General features: G+C 39.4%; 1 protein-coding gene across 3 annotated transcripts; it reads right to left on the bottom strand.

Moving 5' to 3' along the window:
- Window positions 1–666: 666 nt before the first annotated feature.
- gp1ba (glycoprotein Ib platelet subunit alpha) lies at window positions 667–11936 on the bottom strand. 3 transcript variants are annotated; one of them, XM_073939443.1, is made up of 5 exons: window positions 11815–11936; window positions 9393–9560; window positions 6156–6443; window positions 2954–4569; window positions 669–1152 (listed from the first exon to the last, which is right to left on the bottom strand). In XM_073939443.1, exons 3-5 carry the CDS (start codon window positions 6421–6423, stop codon window positions 841–843), a joined length of 2196 nt encoding a protein of 731 aa, XP_073795544.1. In that variant the 5' UTR covers window positions 6424–6443; window positions 9393–9560; window positions 11815–11936; the 3' UTR covers window positions 669–840. The 3 variants fall into 3 exon arrangements, with proteins under 3 accessions (XP_073795545.1, XP_073795544.1, XP_009295421.2); XM_073939444.1 differs by lacking the exon at window positions 11815–11936 and having other exon boundaries at window positions 667–1152; window positions 6156–6440; window positions 9393–9513; XM_009297146.5 differs by lacking the exons at window positions 9393–9560; window positions 11815–11936 and having other exon boundaries at window positions 676–1152; window positions 6156–6474.
- Window positions 11937–19258: the final 7322 nt, after the last annotated feature.

Here is a 19258-nt window from a genome sequence, read left to right as displayed (position 1 = left end):
TTTTTTACAAGTGTGGAGTCCCGTGAAGGAGCTCCGGATGGAAAGTTTTGTTTTGTGTTTTCCTCATAGTTAAAGTTGTTGCACGTCCGCCGGTTCCTGCCTCAAAATGAGCGAGTTTGAGCCACTTGTACATCCCGGAAGTGTCCAGGAAAAGCAAAACAGCAGCGAAGAAACTCGACACAGAGGAACATTTACACCTCACTGCCTACTAGCGTTTGGAAAGTGTTAATGCAGACCAACAGAGACAGCGCGCAGAAGTATAAATGCACAGCTAGACGCGTTGCATGCACCGTGAGTTACGCCGGTCACCTGACGCAGAAGTATAAACCAGGCTTCATCCGGAGCTCCTTCACGGGACTCCACACTTGTAAACAATCGCTCCATCAGGCTCGAATCATTCACGTGGCTCTCGGTCCCGCCCAGACTCGTTAGCGCTACCAAGCCGACCAATCACAGAGCTTGCGCTATGCGTCGTTGCAACGTTTAATTACAATTTTTGAGAGGTGCACGACAGCGACGGCCAAGGCGAAGGGCTATGCGTCAGCGGCGTAGCATACGCCGGCGTTTGACGCAGAAGTATAAATCAGCCTTTACAGTTTGATATAGCACTGGCTTGGACCAGAGGTGTTTCTGCAGCTTTTGAGTGATTCAAACATTTAGAAATGAAACCAAAGAGACAGCTGTTGTTTAATTTTATTGGTGATTCCGAATACGAAATGTAATCATAAGCTTGGGAAACAGTTTTGGAGAATTTGATGTTTCCCCTTTTAAACAGAATAGCCGAGCATACTGATGAGATGTGCTTCAAAGATGGTCGCCGAGTGAAATGACTAGCGCGGTTCACTCCAGAGTGCCGTTTGTGGGCTGGCCAATCAGAGTGCTTGACCTCTCATAGGCCACGCCCCCTCTCTCTAGCTCCCACTCCCCAATGAGCCACTGCATCAGTGGGCGTCTCCCTGTGTCCTCTCGCAGGATCAGACTGTAGTGCGCAGATGTTCCCTCGCTAGTGTGCTCGCAGTGTTCCTCCATCCATGCGCTTGCTTCCTGTTCACGGCTAATCACTCTGTACAGCGTCTTCCTGAACACTTGCCCACTCATCCTCGCCGCTTCCTCCTGATCACTCGGCCCGTCCGCAACAGACACCAGCTGTATCTGGGAAAAACCATCAAAGATTATTTTAGTGAATGAAAACTGAAACGTAAGAATAAAACTATTGGTTTTCTAACATTTCTACATTTAACAGAGAATAAAAAAAATAAATGGATTTTAAAACAGCCACTGAGAAACATTTAAATATAAAACAATAATTAGCAGAAATATTAATCATCATTTTCAGAATTAACAAAGCACTTATTCTGTGGCTGAAAATCTGACCTTAGTCTGTTTAGACAAACACACTAGTAGATGCACCAGACACATCAGACAAGCATATATATATATACACACAGTGCATCCGGAAAGTATTGATAGCGCTTTACTTTTTCCACATTTGTTTGTTACAGTCTTATTCCAAAAATGAATTGATTTCCTCAACATTCTACACACAATCCCCCATAATGACAATGTGGAAAAGAGTTTTTAAAATTATTGCAAATTTATTAAAAATAAAAAACTGTAAAATCACATGTACATCAGTATTCTCAGCCTTTGGCATGAAGCTCTACATTGAGCTCAGGTACATTCTGTCTCCACTGATCCTTCTGGAGATGTTTCAGCAGCTTCATTAGAGTCACCTGTGCTCAATTCAGCTGATGAACATGATCTGAAAAGGCTACACCTGTCAATATAAGGGCCCAGGGTTGACAGTGCATGTCAAAGCACAAACCAAGCATGAAGACAAAGGAATTGTCTGCAGCCTTCCGAGACAAGATTGTCTCGAGGCACAAGGCTGGGGAAGCTTACAGAAACATTTCTGCTGCTCTGAAAGTTCCATTGAGCACAGCGGCCTCCATCATCCATAAGTGGAAGATGATTTACCACCAGGACTCTTCCTAGAGCTGGCCGGCCATCTAAGCTGAGTGATCAGGGGAAAAGGGCTTTAGTCAGGGAGGTGATCAATAACCCGATGGTCACTCTGTCAGAGGTCCAGCGTTCTTCTGTGGAGAGAGGAGAACCTTACAGAAGGACAACCATCTGTGCAGCAATCCACCAATCAGATCTGTATGGTAGAGCGGCCTAGACGGAAGACACTCCCCGCCTGGAATTTGCCAAAAGGCATCTGAAGGACTCTCAGAGCATCAGAAACTAAACTCTCTGCTCTGATGAGACTCAAATTGAACTCAGTGGAGTGGACGCCAGGCGTTATGCTTGGAGAACAGCAGGCAGCGCTCATCACCAGGCTAACAGCATTCCTACAGTGAATCTGTAAGGCTGTGAATACTGTGAATACTGATGTACATGTGATTCTTCAGCTTTTTTAATTTCAATAAATGTGCAACAATTTCTAAAACTCTTTTTCCACATTGTCATTATGGGGGATTGTGTGTAGAATGTTGAGGAAATCAATGAATTTAATCCATTTTGAAATGAGACTGTAACATAAAACTATGTGGAAAAAGTGAAGCGCCATCAATACTTTCCGGATGCACTGCTGGTGTCAAACTGGATTCCTGGAGGGCCGCAGCTCTGCACAGTTTCCAACACTAATCAAACACAGCTGATATCCAACTAATCAAGGTGTTCAAGACTACTATAGACTATTAAGCAGGTGTGAGTTGGAGGTGGTTGGAGCTAAACTAGGCAGAGCTGCGGCCCTCAGGAGATTGGGTTTGAGAGCATTGGGTTAAAGATTATGAGGGCAAAATAGTTTTTACAAAATAATGAAGTGCACAGATACACTGTTTACAGCAAGCACTGATATATGCATATAAAAATAAGAGTCCATTTAGATTTATCCCGACTGTAAAAACAGTATTGAAATAAAAACTTATTTATAATGCAAAACTATAATAACCTTGGAAGCATCTCCGTCTGCAGTCATTCGTTGAGGTTCATCGATGAAGAGAACGCTCCGGAAAACAGCTTGAACATCTTTGATCTGTTCTAGAGCTAAAAAGCTGACTCTGTCAGTCTCCCTCAGCGGTGTGTTTTCAGTGCGTCTGTACCCCCGTAGGGTCACCCCACAGTCCGACCGCCTCCAGGACCGACTCTTAAGCCGTCGGTGGACAATCAAGTAGTTTCTGAGGAGCCAAACGAATAGGAAACAGGACACTAGCGCTGACAAAACGCACAATAAGACGAAGCCAGCAAACAACCACAAGCACCATGGGAGAGTCCTGCTACCTTCATTAAGAGCATCCGCCCAGTAGGGACCAGTTGGTGGATTAGGAATATATTCAGTTTTGAAAGTGTGTGGATTGGGTCGGGATTGGCCAATAGTGTTGTGTGGATTGGGAGTGGATTGGCCAATGGTGTTGTGTGGATTGGGTGTGGATTGGTCAATAGTGGTGCGTGGATTTGGTCGATATTGTCCGACAGTGGTGTGCAGATTTGGTCGATATTGGCCGACAGTGGTGTGTGGATTGGGTCGATATTGGCCAGCAGTTGTGTGTGGATTATCTCGGGATTGGCCAACAGTAGTGTATGGTTTAGGTCTGGATTGGCCAGTAGTGGGCCCAGATGTCGGATAAGTGGTCTGAATCACCAAAGGTCTGCTAGTGGTGAGGACAGGGCGAAGACTTTGGGATCCAGTAGTTGTTGGGAGCATGCTAGTTTCAGGTTGTTTTGATTTGGCTGGTGATTCAGTGGTGCCTCTAGTTGGAATATCTGGTTTTGGAGAGCTGGCAGGAATTGGCTTTGGAATTGAGATGTTGTACTCAGTCAATGTCCAGAATTCAAACCATATTTCAGTCCAGGATTGAGTAACCCAAGATTTTCCAGTAGGCATCCAGGAATTGGTGGAAGCAAGTGGGAGGGAGACCGTAGTGGCGTCGTGAGGAGCATCTGACATCTGAGGGTCTGATAGGGGTTTGTCTGTAACTGCGGGAAGAATATAAGCTCGATCAACTTCAACATCTCCTCGAGGATAGGATTGAGGTGCTGTATCTGGTGGGCAGAAGTCATTCTCCTCCAGCTCCATAATGGGCCGATTGAGCAGGTGAAAAGGTCCAGAACACACCACTGTTTCGGCGGCAGGAATGATGTCATTGGGCCCGTCGTGTTTATAGACGTTGTGCTCTTGGTCATTCAGATAGGCATGGAGGTAACCAACCGCACAGCTGCATATCCAGGGATTAAACGACAGGTAAACATAAGGTAACTCGGGTTTGGACAAGAAGAATCCGTCGGGCATGATGGAGACACTGTTATTCTCCAGATCGAATGTCTTCAAGGCGCTGGAAGAGACTCGCTGTAGGAGCCGAGGTGGCAGGGCTGGAAGCTTATTATGGGATAGATTAATGACCTCCAGACGTGGTAGTTCACTGAAGGTGGCGTCATGAAGGGAACGAATCTGGTTTCTGTCCAGGTAGACCTCCATCAGATTGGGAGCGCAGCGGAAAACCAGTCCCCCCAAACCAGTTAACCTGTTTCCAGACAAGCGTAGCACGCTCAGCTTCTCCAGCACTGGACCTGAAGGAAACACACAGACACTCTCATCACAATTACAGCGGAAGCTTGTGTGTCTGTACCCACATGTAAATACCATAGTAATTTGTAGTAGAAGCTGTGGAGTTTTTGAACTACAGTAAAGTATCTGAATTAATCTGCTGTGGTGATTCTATAGTTGGTAACACAAAAACTACAGTTATATAAACAAAGATTAATTAATACTGTAACAAAATGTTTTACTAATTGTTCATGTTAGTAAATACACTCACCGGCCACTTTATTAGGTACACCTTACTAGTACTGGGTTGGACCCCTTTTTCCTTCAAAACTGCCTTAATCTTTCGTGGCGTAGATTGAACAAGCTACTGGAAATATTCCTCAGAGATTTTGCTCCATATTGACATGATAGCATCACACAGTTGCTGCAGATTTGTCGGCTGCACATCCATGATGCCAATCTCCCGTTCCACCACATCCCAAAGCTGCTCTATTGGATTGAGCTCTGGTGACTGTGGAGGCCATTTGAGTACAGTGAACTCATCGCCCTGTTCAAGAAACCAGTCTGAGATGATTGAGCTTTATGACATGCTGCGTTATCCTGCTGGAAGTAGCCATCAGAAGATGGAGACACTGTGCTCATAAAGGGATGGACATGGTCAGCAGCAATACTCAGGTAGGCTGTGGCGTTGATGCTCAATTGGTACTAATGAACCCAAAGAAAATCTCCCCCACACCATTACACCACCACCACCAGCCTGAACCGCTGATACAAGGCAGGATGATCCATGCTTTCATGTTGTTGAGGCCAAATTTTGACCCGATCATCCGAATGTGTCAGCAGAAATGGAGACTCATCAGAGCAGCAACGTTTCTCCAATCTTCTATTGTCCAGTTTTGGTGAGTCTGTGTGAATTGTAGCCTCAGTTTCCTGTTCTTAGCTGACAGGAGCGGCACCCGGTGTGCTCTTCTGCTGCTGTAGCCCATCCGCCTCAAGGTTAGACGTGTTGTGTGTTCAGAGATGCTCTTCTGCAGAGCTCGGTTGTAACGAGTGCTTATTTGAGTTACTGTTGCCTTTCTATCAGCTGGAACCAGTCTGGCCATTCTCCTCTGACCTCTGGCATCGACAAGGCATTTGCGTCCACAGAACTGCCGCTCACTGGATATTTCCTCTTTGTCGGAGCATTCTCTGTAAACCCTAGAGATGGTTGTGCGTGAAAATCCCAGTAGATCAGCAGTTTCTGAAATACTCAGAGTTCAAAGTCACTTAAATCCTCTTTCTTCCCCATTCTGATGCTTGCTTTTAACTGCAGCAGGTCGTCTTGACCATGTCTACATGCCTAAATGAGTTGAGTTGGTGCCATGTGATTTGCTGATTGGAAATTTGCGTTAATGAGCAGCTGGACAGGTGTACCTAATAAAGTGGCTGGTGAGGGTGCATTAACATTAACTAATGGACCATTATTTTAAAGTATTACCCATTATAAAGAAAGACGAATACAGGTTATATTAACTGCATGTGTACTTACAGAGAGAAACACAAGAAAACAACAGTATAGAAGTGCATGATAAATAAATACATGAATGAAAAGCATTGTATGAGGGTTGACCTGGCGGCTCCAGGGCGGTGATGTGGTTGTGGCTTAGGTCCAGCTCATGCAGATCCGTGAACACAGAATATGCGGCCCAGGACAGAGAGCTGAAGAGGTTTTCAGACAGAACTAGAACCTCTGTATTGGAGCTGATGGCATCAGGAGGAGCCGTCAGTCTCTGGTTCACACAGCTCACACGCACACGATGATCCTGATTCCTGTCCGTCTGACAGCCGTCCGTCCACACCAAACACCATCGCAGACCCAGGAGCAGCAGGAGGAACATGATGGAGAAAACACAATCTGCTGTGGAGATATGAGCAGTAAAACAACATTAAAGCATTTGGTGCTTAACATTAACCCTTTACGTTTACATTCAGTCTAGGGCTGAACGATATTGAAAAATCTGATATTTAACTTTCACAATGTGTGATTTATTTATAAACTAATTTCGAGAGGATCACGTGCTTATGATTAACACGGCTGGCTCCTCTTTAGCTCTGTAATCTGCTCTATTATTTGATTATGGAAGCAGTATAAATCACCAGAGTTTTTCACTCCAGTTATCTTCGCCTTGAAGTTTCCCCTCCTTCCTCCCCCACCTCCACCTCCTTTTTTCCAATAGGGCGACAGGGTGGCCCGGTGGCTAGCACTGTTGCCTCACAGCAAGAAAACCACTGGTCCAACCTCCCATCCGGTTGGCGTTTCTGTGTGGAGTTTCTATGTTCTATGAGGAGTTCTCAAGACCCACCTGAGCTTAAACTACCCCTCTCGCCCTTCTAACGGGAGGGAGTCCTGGGCTCGAGGATATTACGAGCTCAGCGCTCTCTCCCGGGACAGCATGCCAATTACGCTCTATTGATTATCAGCTAAGTGTAAACTCTTGAAATGGTTTAAAGTGAAATGAACATCAATGATGCTTTTCCACAGGCAGAAACTGCAAGAGCAACTACGTAAACAATACTCTTGGGAACGGATTATGCCAAGATGGTCAAATCAATGATGCTATTGGGAATCCCTCTGCATCTTCAGCAGGTACCACAGGATCATGAGCATTTCGCCTCTGAATTGTAGCTCGATTTGTGGAGTCTAAGTACCTTTGTTTCAGGTACAGAAGTAGAATAATCACAATGCAAAAAGTACACTACCTGACGAAAGTCTTGTCGTGGATACTAGTTGTAAGAGCAGCACATAATAACTTGACTTCTAGTTGATGATGTGTAAAAGTGTCAGAAGGTGGATTTCTCTATTGGATCATCTGTTGATCTGCATCCCAATCATCACCAATACTGCAGAAGACCTACTAGAACCAGCATGGACCAAGATTCACACAGAAATCAGTCAAGTTTGGTGAAGGAGAAATCATGGTTTGGGGTTACATTCAGTATGGACGTGTGCAAAAGATCTGCAACATCAACAGCCTGAGATATCAAGACAATTGTGCTGCCCATTACATTACAAACCACAGGAGAGGGACAATTCTCCAGCAGGATAGCGCTCCTGCTCATACTCCAGCCTCCACATCAAAGCTCCTGAAAGCAAACAGGTCAAGCTGCTTCAGGATTGGCCAGCCCAGTCACCAGGCTTGAACATTATTGAGCATGTCTGATGGTAAGATGGAGGAGGAGGCGTTGAAGAGAATCTTGATGAACTCTGGGAGTCCTGCTGAAGGCTTTCTTCTTCATTCCAGATGACTTTATTAATCAGTGATTTGAGTCATGTCAGAGATGTATGGATGCAGTCCTCCAAGCTCATGATGGAGTCAGACACAATATTCATTCTGTCTCCACTGCAGCAGGACTTTATATTCTATACTGGACATTATTTCTGTTCAGTGATGAGACTTTAGTCTAAGCAGAGTCAGACCGCACTGTCCTCATCAAATCAGTCAACATCAAGACATGATCAGATTTTATTGTGCTCAGATAAGCGTCATCTAGTGGGCTTTGCCTTTCATATAAGCCACTTCTGACACCAAATTATCAACTAGAAGTCCCCTTATTATTTGCTGTTCCTAAAACTTGGATAGGCCACAAGATAAGATGAAAATTATATTCACACCTCCAAACATAATCTTTTTTGGTGTCTAAATGTTTTAAACTCCAAAATTGAAATGCCCTTCCACTACCCCTGTATATATATATATATATATATATATATATATATATATATATATATATATATATATATATATATATATATATATATATATATATATATATATATATATTATATATATATATATATATATATATATATATATATATATATATATATATATATATATATCACTGTTTACATTTTAACCATACCCCTAATATATATATATATATATATATATATATATATATATATATATATATATATATATATATATATATATATATATATATATATATATATTAGGGGTATGGTTAAAATGCAAACAGTGATTTTTGCACTATTTTGACAAATTATTGACAGTATGTGGAATCCAATTATAATTTGCATATGTTGCCATATATCATGCCGTATATCAGCTTTCTATTGAAACATGCAGTGAGAAAAAATTGACAGTAAACCTACATTATGATGGAGTGAATAAAACACTTTGATGGAATGAATAAATACACTTCTGTATAAACCACAATGAAAGCTGTGTCATATATTTTAAACAACAATATTGAATGATTGTTAAAGACAATGTGCATCTTGTGTGCTGGTGATCTAAAGTTGTGTTCCTGCAGTATTTGTATGATAAAAGGATTATGTGAATCAATGATCCAGCAAATGCAAGACGTCTTTAAGGAAATGAGCGCAGCATGCTGAGTTACGAGGAGAGTCTGTGTTAAAAGTAGTCACCGTTTACAGTTTTGAAAATCGACATCCGGGTTCTGAAATTAGTGGCAAAACAATTGAAAAAAAACTGTGAATGATCTTGATCCTGAGCAACATTTTATATGCATAATATTAAATAATAAATGGGAAATGCTTTAGTTTAAGTCCCCATTTCCACTATTAATTACTGCCTCATTACCTGCTTATTGTTAGGATATTGAATGTCCATTAGTACTTATTTTACATCTTTAGCCCAACTACTACCTTATTGACTATGTAGCAAATTAGTAGTTTTATTTTTTGCTAAATCTCTTGATTAAGGAACAGGAATTGCACATTAAAACTCAATAAATAATATAAATTAGCCATAATAGTAAACGACAAAAGAGTTTACCATTTAGAAATGAGTGAAAGGTGTAAAAAGTAAATGAACGATACCTCAGAGCGCAGCGTCTCTCTCTCTCTCTCTCTGTGTTCAGCTCATGTAGTTTTATCTCTTTTCCTCAAACACAATCGCTTCTCCATATATGAGCAGAAACAGCTTTCACATCTCTTCCTTTAGCAGAAAAAAAGCAGTTTCCTGGAAGACCATCACTTCTGCGACAGCTGAAAATCCTCATCATTATTAAAATAAAACACACCAAGCAATAAGAGTAGTGAAGTTAAGTGTTTACAAGAGTGAGACACCAATACTGATAAAACATGAAGTCAGATATTCTCCAATTACAAAATACAACAAAACCAAACATAAAAAACTATAGTAATTTACTGTAAATACTGTAGTGCTTGTAGTTAATTGATCTGTTGTGGTAACACAACAACTACAGTAATATAGGCAAGGCAAGTTTATTTATACAGCACATTTCATACACAGTGGCAATTCAAAGTGCTTTACATAAACAAGAATAAAAGAAACAAGTATAAGAAAAATAAAAACAAATAATAAAAATAAAAACTAATAATAAGAATGATAAAAATAAGAATATAAAATAGACAAAACAGTTAAAACATGTTATAAGATAATAAAAAAGAAAAGAAAAACAAAAGCAAATGAGCCAGTTCTGTTTTCTACAACTGTATGTTGTTTTATATGAGCAATATCACACAAGTAGCAGTGCGATATAGCTGTATATAGGCACTGGTGGCACTGGTATATATAGTCATATTGCACTGCTCCTTGTGTCATATCCACTTGTTAAGTGTGACGTTACGCGGAGCAGCTTCCGGGTCTAATCGCTCTATTCAACTGAATGGGGAGACTCATGAAGTGGTAATAATAAACGTTTACAAAGCGATTTAATATTTTCGAAAGTCACGATCGCAATATATATGTCCATGCCTAATATCTGATGGCAAGAAAGTCAAACTTTGGTGTTTGTTATGCAGCAAGCCCAGAGATTGTTGTGTACACTATGACTTTATATAACATTACTTTAATGTGTGATATGAATTAAAAGTGATCATAATTTATTTAAGATATTTAGATATTTAAATATGCAGATGATATGGCACTTGTTGGACGGTTGAATAAAATAGGAACAGAAGGAGATACCTCGTACTATAATTATATAAATATGCTCCAAAACTGGTGTAAAAAGAGTTCACTGGAGATCAATTTTAATAAAACCAAAGAGATGATAATTAGCAGAAATAAACTAGTGCTTAGTCAAGGGTTGAAACCTCTGGTCCTTGAGGGACATGAAATAGAGACAGCTGACTGTTTAAAATATTTAGGAACACTTATTGATAGTGGATTAACATTTGCTGCAAATGCAGAGTGCATTTTTAAAAAAGCAATGCAGAGATTATACCTCATTAGGAGGTCACAACAATTTGGTGTGAGTCAAGATGGCCTTGAGATGGTATACAAGAACTTGGTTGAAAGTGTTGTGAGTTTTAACATGATAGCATGACTGTTGCCAATTAAGGAAAAGCAAAAACTGTGTTGAGTAGTAAAAATTGGCAGTACAATTGTAGTTAAAGCACAAAAACAACTAAATGAAATTTATTCAATGAGAATTAGACAAAGCACACATCATTGTTGAAGATTGTTCCCATCCCTTAAATATCAAATTTCAGCTCTTGCCATCAAAAAGACGTTTTAGGCAACCTCAAGTAAAGAAAAATGTGTATCAAATGTCCTTTGTGCCAAGTGCCATTAGAATTTTAATTACTGGGTTTTAATTATGTGTAGGGTTTTAAATTGTGTTTTTTAATGTGATATATGTGATGACGTTGAATGTATTTGTGTTGAATGTTTTTTCTGTGCTGTGTGTAATGTGAACGCTGAAGTGGTTGTGTGGTGAAGCCAAAGATAAATTTCCACTTGTGGACAATAAAGAAAGTAGGAAGTAGGAGGAGGATAAACAAATGATTTCTACACTCAAATGAGTTTGGACCCGCAAACAGTATTACATACGTCACCAACACGTCACCACTTAACAAGCGGATTGTGTTTATACAACAGTTTGATGGTATGATTGTGTATATGAAATAAGAAAATCAAACATGGAGTCTCAAAAATCCTTTTGTATGAGAAACTTTCTTCCGCCATTCATTCACATCTGCAGCTGACGACAGAGCAGCAGAAACCGTTGCTTAAAAACACGTCTCTGTAGAGCTAGTGTTTGAATGATTCTCTAGCGTAATGTCTAAAGTGAAGAAAAAACAGCTGATTTAGCTCACATTTTAAGATTTTAAGGCTGAACGACATGAAATGCCATCAGTCTACAGAGATGTCCCAGTATTGCTCTGTTGCAATCGCAAAATCAAAATATTTAAACCCAAAAAAGCCAAAGCAAAGCAAACTAACAGATTACTGTGGTATAAATACAGCACTACAACTTAGAAAGTCACTTACCTGATGTATAATGATTTGATCAGCTATAGATTGAAATACGAAAAGAAAAAGCTGAGTTTTTCACCTCTATGGGTTTATTATGTGGTCTCTGTCGCCATCTGTGGCGCAATCATCTTTGTTCTGCTCAGTATGACCGGCCGAAATTATAAATATTTAAAATAGGCACTATCTTACAAATAAACTACATAGCTGTAATCTAAATAACTACATTATTGCCTAAAAAAGCCATTATGTTGTCCAACAGCTGCAATATTTGTCAAACTGTAGTAAGGTTATTGATCTGCTGTCACTCTAATAGTGACACAGTAATACCAACACAATCTCACGGCAATTCGTAACTTTTTCATTTAGTGGCTAATTCGTATGAATTCGTACGATCTAATTCGTACAATTTAGTACGATTTGCTTATCCCCCAATGACGGTTGGGGTTAGGGGTGGGGTCAGGTGCCACGCCTCCTTTTTAAAATCGTACCATTTCGTACGACTGAACTCGTACGAATTAGCCACTAAACTGGCAAAACGTAAAATACTTACGTTTTCTCGTGAGATCAGGCTGGTAATACACAAGAGTGATGAGGCTGTACGAGTACTGATATCGCACGGCTTTCAGCCAATCAGCTTCAAGAACTACACAGAACTGTTGTATAAACTACTACACTAGAGTATATTACAGTATTTATTACAGTTGATCAGTTCACTAGAGTTACTATTACCGTATGCTGGAGTATTCATTAACAAAGAAGGGAAGATACTATAATATATACAGTATAATACACTATATTATGGTTCAAAACACTACAGTATTTCTACGAATTACTATAGTATTTGTTATGGGTATGTGCTGAAATCATCAAATGTGACATTGCAGACGTTTATAATTATACAAACACACACATATATTTCAAAATTAACTTCACCAAACTGTTTGAATTGCAATTAAGAAATCATCAAATGGAGCATCATTATGGCTCAGTGGTTAGCACTGTGGCCTCACAACAAGAAGGTCGTTGGTTTGAGTCCTAGCTGGGTAAGTTGGCGTTTCTGTATGGAGTTTGCATGTTCTCTCCGTGTTTTTGTGGGTTTCTTCCAGGTGCTCTGGTTTCCCCCACAGTCCAAACACATGCACTATAGGGAAACTGATGAGCTAAATTGGCCGTGGTGTAGGAGTGTGTATGGGTGTTTGCGGCTGGAAGGGCTGAGTAAAACATATGCTGGAGTATTTAACTGTTCATTCCACTTTGTTCCCTGAAATAGAGACTAGGCAGAAGGAAAATGAATGAATGAATTCATAGAATAATAATAGATCATAATAACATGATTCCTGAAAGATCATAAAAGTCACTAAAGACTGAAGGAATCACAGCAATAAATGAAGTTTAATATTAAACTAATTTCGACAGAAGCACATGCTCATGATTGACCCAGCTGGCCCACATTAGCGAATCATGATGCTCCAATCAAAGGATCCCAAGTCACTATATATACAGTTGAAGTCAGAATTATAAGCCCCCCTTTGAGATTTTATTTTTAATATTTCCCAAATGATGTTTAATAGACTAGAGCAAGGAAATGTTTACAGCATGTCTGATAATATTTTTTCTTCTGAAGAAAGTCTTATTTGTTTCATTTCGGCTAGAATAAAAGCAGTTTTTAATTTTTTAAACGCCATTTTAAGGACAAAATTATTAGCCCCTTATTAGCCAAAATTTTTTTTCCTAGTCTACAGAAGAAAAAAATAATTCATGCAGGAGGGCTAATAATTTAGGGGGGCTAATAATTCTGACTTCAACTGTACATCCCCATTTCCTTTTTAAATTTATCTTCGTCAGGAAGAAATCCCCCCCCCCTCCCCTTCTTCCACCTTTATCCAGAATGGGCTGCACGGTGGCCCAGTGACTAGCACTGTTGCCTCACAGATAGAATAGCAATGACGTTGGGTCCTCGCTGGGCCATCTGGTATTTCTGTGTGGAGTTTGCATATTCTCCCCGTGTCAGTGTGGGTTTCCTCCAGGTTCCCCGGTTTCCTCCCACCATCCAAATGTGCTCTATACCATAGACCACAGGTGTCAAACTCAGTTCCAAAAGGGCCGCAGCTCTGCACAGTTTAGTTCCAACCCTAATTAAACACACCTGATCAAACTATTTGAGTCCTTCAGGCTTGTTTGAAACCTACAGGTAAGTGTGTTGGAGCAGGGTTGGAACTGCAGGGCTTCGGCCCTCCAGGAATTGAGTTTGACACCCCTGCCATAGACAAAATAAGGCTAAATCTTATTTCTAATGTCTTGCTCTCATCTTGGCCTCAGCAGCAGGGGAGTTTGAAATTAACCTGAGCTCAATTTCCCCTCGCCCTATGAAAGGAGGGAGCCCTGGGCCCGAGGATCCCTTGAGCTCAGGGCTCTCTCCTGGAACAGCATGCCGAACAAGCTATGTATAAATCATGAGCTAAGTGTGAACTCTGAAAACTCCATTTTAAAATGACAGATATTGTTTTAGATTTTAATAACATGCACAAGATAAAGAGACTAGTTTAAAAAACATCAGATCTTTAGGAGGAACAGACGTCGGCTTGTGTTAACAAAAACATCAGAAGCATAAGATTTCATATATTGTCCTTTATTGACGTTTTGCGGTTTTTAACCAGACATTTTTAAAACTTAAAAGTAACTTAAAATCCAGAATAAAAGAGCAACAGAAGAGCAGAAACAGAAGCGGCAGCTCGTGTCCAATCAGACACAAGAGGCTCAAACGTCAAAATCAAACAAAACACACACACACACACACAAAGTCAAGCATGAATGTGTGTGTGTGTTTGTGCAAATGAACAGCGAATTCCTCATACACACGTGACCACGCAAACAGATTAATCAATTAAATTATAATCCAATAAAGCAAGAAGCAGCTACACAAGTGTCGTATTAAAGAAGGAAGCGAGTGTAAACGAGAGACATCGTCATCAAAACACACACGACACAATCAGTAGATTGTCCTGAAGTGTTAAAGGTCTTGTTCAGAAAGCTCCTGTGCTGGTTGAGTGATGTCATGTCTAATCTCGCATAACTCCGCCCTCCCGCATCTAAACACACACACACACAAAAAGCCTCCGCAGGTCTCATTAGCTATCAGATGGGATACAGTGGAAATCTGAAGAACACTGGGAATATCGAGTGGAAATCTCCTGCAGAAATCCAAACCAAACGTGGGGATCTCCAGTGGAAATCTGTTGAAAATCTAAACATAACAGAAAATCTCATATGAAATCTATACAAATCTGGGAATATCTAGTAAAGATTTTCAGTGTAACTCCACATGTAAATGTAAATCTCCAGGGGAAATTCAAATAAAAGTGGGAGTCTCCAGTTAGGATCTCTAAATGAGAAACTGAACATAAGTGAGAATTTGCAGTGAAAATCAAAACTAAAGTAGGAATAAAAAATGTCTTTCTGAAAGAAAAGTTAAAATCACCAGTGGAAACTGAAACAAAAGTGGGAATATCCAGAGGTAATTCAAACAAAAGTGGGAATATCCAGAGGTAATTCAAACTTAAAGTGGGAATATCCAATCATAAATGTAAACCAAATTGGGAATCTTCAATGGAAATCTAAACAAAAGTGGGAATATCCAGTGGTTATTCAAGTTAAAGTGGGAATATCCAATGGTAATCAAAAAAATGGAAAAATTCAATGGAAATCCAAACAAAAGTGGGAATCTCCAATAGAAATTCAAACAAAAGTGGGAATATCCAGTGGAAATTCAAACAAAAGTGGGAATATGCATTAGAAATTAAATCAAAAGTGGGAATATTCAGTGGGAATATCCAGTGGAAATTCAAACAAAAGTGGGAATATCCAGTGGTAATTCAACTAAAAGTGGGAATATCCAATGTAAATCCAAACAAAAGTGGGAATATCCAGTGGAAATTCAAACAAAAGTGGGAATATCCAGAGGAAATCCAAACAAAAGTGGGAATATCCAGTGGAAATTCAACTAAAAGAGGGAATATCCAGTGGAAATTCAACAAAAAGTGGGAATATCCAGTGGAAATTCAACTAAAAGTGGGAATATCCAGTGGAAATTCAAAAAAAGTGGGAATATCCAGTGGTAATTCAACTAAAAGTGGGAATATCCAGTGGAAATTCAAACAAAAGTGGGAATATCCAGTGGATATTCAAACAAAAGTGGGAATATCCAGTGGAAATTCAACTAAAAGTGGCAATATCCAGTGGAAATTCAACTAAAAGTGGGAATATTCAGTGAAAATTCAAACAAAAGTGGGAATATCCAGTGGTAATTCAACTAAAAGTGGGAATCTCCAATAGAAATCCAAACAAAAGTGGGAATATCCAGTGGAAATTCAAACAAAAGTGGGAATATCCAGAGGTAATTCAAACACAATTGGGAATATCCAGTGGAAATTCAACTAAAAGTGGGAATATCCAGTGGAAATTCAACTAAAAGTGGGAATATCCTGTGGAAATTCAAACTAAAGTGGGAATATCCAGTGGTAATTCAACTAAAAGTGGGAATCTCCAATGGAAATTCAAACATAAGTGGGAATCTCCAACCGAAAATGTAAACCAATTTGGGAATCTTCAATGGAAATCCAAACAAAAGTGGGAATATCCAGTGGTAATTCAAGTTAAAGTGGGAATATCCAATGGCAATTTAAAAAAAATGGAAAAATTCAATGGAAATTCAAACTGAAGTGGGAATCTTCAATGGAAATTAAAACAAAATTGGGAATATCCAGTGAAAATTCAGCTAAAAGTGGGAATCTCCAGTGGAAATTCAAACAAAAGTGGGAATATCCAATGGACATCCAAACAATAGTGGGAATCTCATTGGAAATTCTGAACACAACTGAGAATTTCCAGTAGAAATCTTAATCTAAATTTTGATCTGCAGTCAGGAATCTAAACGTATGTGAGAATCGCCAGTGAAAATCCCACAGGAGGGTCTCTCAGTAGATTTCCCTCCAATTTCCCAGTGAATCTCCACCGAGCCTCCAGCATGATGCTCCACTGCAACATTGCGCAAACACAACTGAATCAAATCTGCCACTCAAAATAATGTCAAACCGGATCAAACGGCTATCTGTAGCCTAAAGGCACAGAAATCATAGTTCATAAACAGCAAAAACATTCTTGCCATCTGATAAACGTCTTCAGATCATTCGCTCACAACTTTAAAAATCCTGAAGTTTGGAAAAAGTCTAAAACTCGCACCTTCACTCCACATGTCCACTTCATTGACCTCTGAACATCACTTTCATCATCAGTTTATAATCCTCCCTGTCCTACACACTCATGCGTTCTTCACTCCTGCTCATCTCATATCATTCCTCCAGTCTGAATCAATTCAAAGAATCAGTTCACCCGACTGTTCTGTTCAATGAACCGGTTCTTGATTTGAGTCTATCACTGATTCAGTTTCCAGGAACATCAGTCGGTTTGATTCATTCGTGAATCGTGATCATTACTTAAACAGTAAATAAAATGTAAAAACTTTGCAATTCCTGCTGGTGATGAACAGAATCCATATCAATATGATTCATTACATCAAGACACTTACAGTTGTTTAGATGTGAATCAGTCTGATGAATCATTTACAAAAACCGATTCAAAAGAATCCCAAATCAGGTATCTAAACTTCCTGTATGTCACACAGTTATTTAACATCTCTCTCTCCTTCGTTCTCTCTCTCTCACACACACACTCACACACAACACACACACACACACAGCATTTCCTTCAGTGATCTCTGAGGTTATTCGAGTCTCATTAAGGCACATCGAGGCTGAACATACAAACATCCTGAACTAGTTTGAATCGGATGCTCAGCTAGTTCTCGGCGAGTCATTGCTGAGGGGTTCGTGAATCTGAACACACACACAGAGTGAGTATTAACATGATGGCAGTGTGTTTGGGTAAAATAGTCTCGTACAGCCCACACATGCATATTGCACTTAAAATGACAAGAGCTTTCCAAAACACAAGCTATTATCTGATTAAGAGTTCGTCTGCACAAACTAAAGATCCGTTCACAACACATATGATCCAATGATAACTATTAGAGGTGCACCGATGTTAAAACTGGGCTGAAACCAAACATTTTGGATGCAGCTGCCCGAAAACCAAAACTAAACATTTATATTTATATATATTACAATCATATAAAGCAATTTTGTGCAATTTCTGACGAATAAAATAACCAAATTTTAGATTTCAATGAGTCAAGAGGTTTCATTTTAGCAGTGTTGCCATGATGACAGTATAGCTATTGCAAGCAGCAGGAACAAGTATATTCCATAGAAATGTCCAGTCGGTAAATTATTTGGACGATCTATGCTTTTCCAGTGAACATGTGCCGTTCTTGCATAGATAAGTATACATGCACATGAGCAGAATATCCACAGAGCAGAATGATGAGCTGTTTTGAATGCTAGTTCGAGCTAGTCAACGTTTTGCTTTGCTGCTCTTGTGCTTTAGTCAGTGCAGGAACTATTTGGCGTTTTGCAGTACAAGCCATTGAAATGAATGGGTTTTATAGCGAATCGCTTTCTGCGTCCGGTGTGAAAGGGAAAACAAGCATAGCCTTTATGTGGCAGAAGCCATTGAAATGAATGGGTTTTATAGCGAATCGCTTTCTGCGTTTTCTGAGTCATAAACACCTCTGTTTATTTGCACAATTTGAGAAAACAGTCAGACTTAGTGTACAACCAACAAACCAACTTTTCCCAGTTGGATAATTACAGTTATTAGACTGTAGTTCCTCTAAAATATCCAGTTTAAAATAACCCACATAGCCTAATCCACAAAGCAAACAAATCCAATGACTTGATAATGATAACTTTGTATGTTATGTTTGGTGGTGTTCGCATGTTAAACTAAATTAGGATTTTAAAATGCAATATTTAATGTGTCAGGCACAAAATAGACACATCAATTAATATTTTTAAAATTAAATAATAATTTAACATTAATCCGGCCAGTTAACCGATAACATTCGGTTAACGAGCAGCTGTTGCCGGTTGGCAAAATTAACCGAAATGAGCATCCCTAATGCAAATTACATACATGACATACAAGTATGGATTTCAAATGTATTTTTCACATATACAAAATGTCATATATGTTTTTTGGGTGCTTAATTATATATATATATATATATATATATATATATATATATATATATATATATATATATATATATTTATACAAAAGTTCTCTCTGGTTCTCAAATCTGATTGGCTGATAGCCGTGTGATATTCTGCAATATCAGAACTCCTACAGCCTCTTTACCCTTTGTGTATTACTCCGCCCACATAAAGCCAGCAAACAGCAGACACTACAGATCTAAAGTTTAAAAGATGCTTTTAACTGTTTTTACAGCTGTTTAACTGTCACCTTATGATTTGAATCCAATGCGGAAGAAAGTAGTTCCTCA

This window comes from Danio rerio, chromosome 23 (genome assembly GCF_049306965.1).
Source record: "Danio rerio strain Tuebingen ecotype United States chromosome 23, GRCz12tu, whole genome shotgun sequence".
Lineage (NCBI taxonomy): Eukaryota > Metazoa > Chordata > Actinopteri > Cypriniformes > Danionidae > Danio > Danio rerio.
The sequence above is the reverse complement of the archived record's forward strand: the minus strand, read 5'-3'. Positions and strand labels throughout refer to the sequence as shown.

Excerpts from the sequence above, each read along its gene's own strand:
- gp1ba (XM_073939443.1), bottom strand. The coding sequence starts at position 6,423 with ATGTTCCTCCTGCTGCTCCTGGGTCTGCGATGGTGTTTGGTGTGGACG. Across the intron at positions 4,570-6,155 it reads CACCGCCCTGGAGCCGCCAG|GTCCAGTGCTGGAGAAGCTG; the intron begins GTCAACCCTCAT and ends TGTTTCCTTCAG. Across the intron at positions 1,153-2,953 it reads CAGACGGAGATGCTTCCAAG|ATACAGCTGGTGTCTGTTGC; the intron begins GTTATTATAGTT and ends GGTTTTTCCCAG.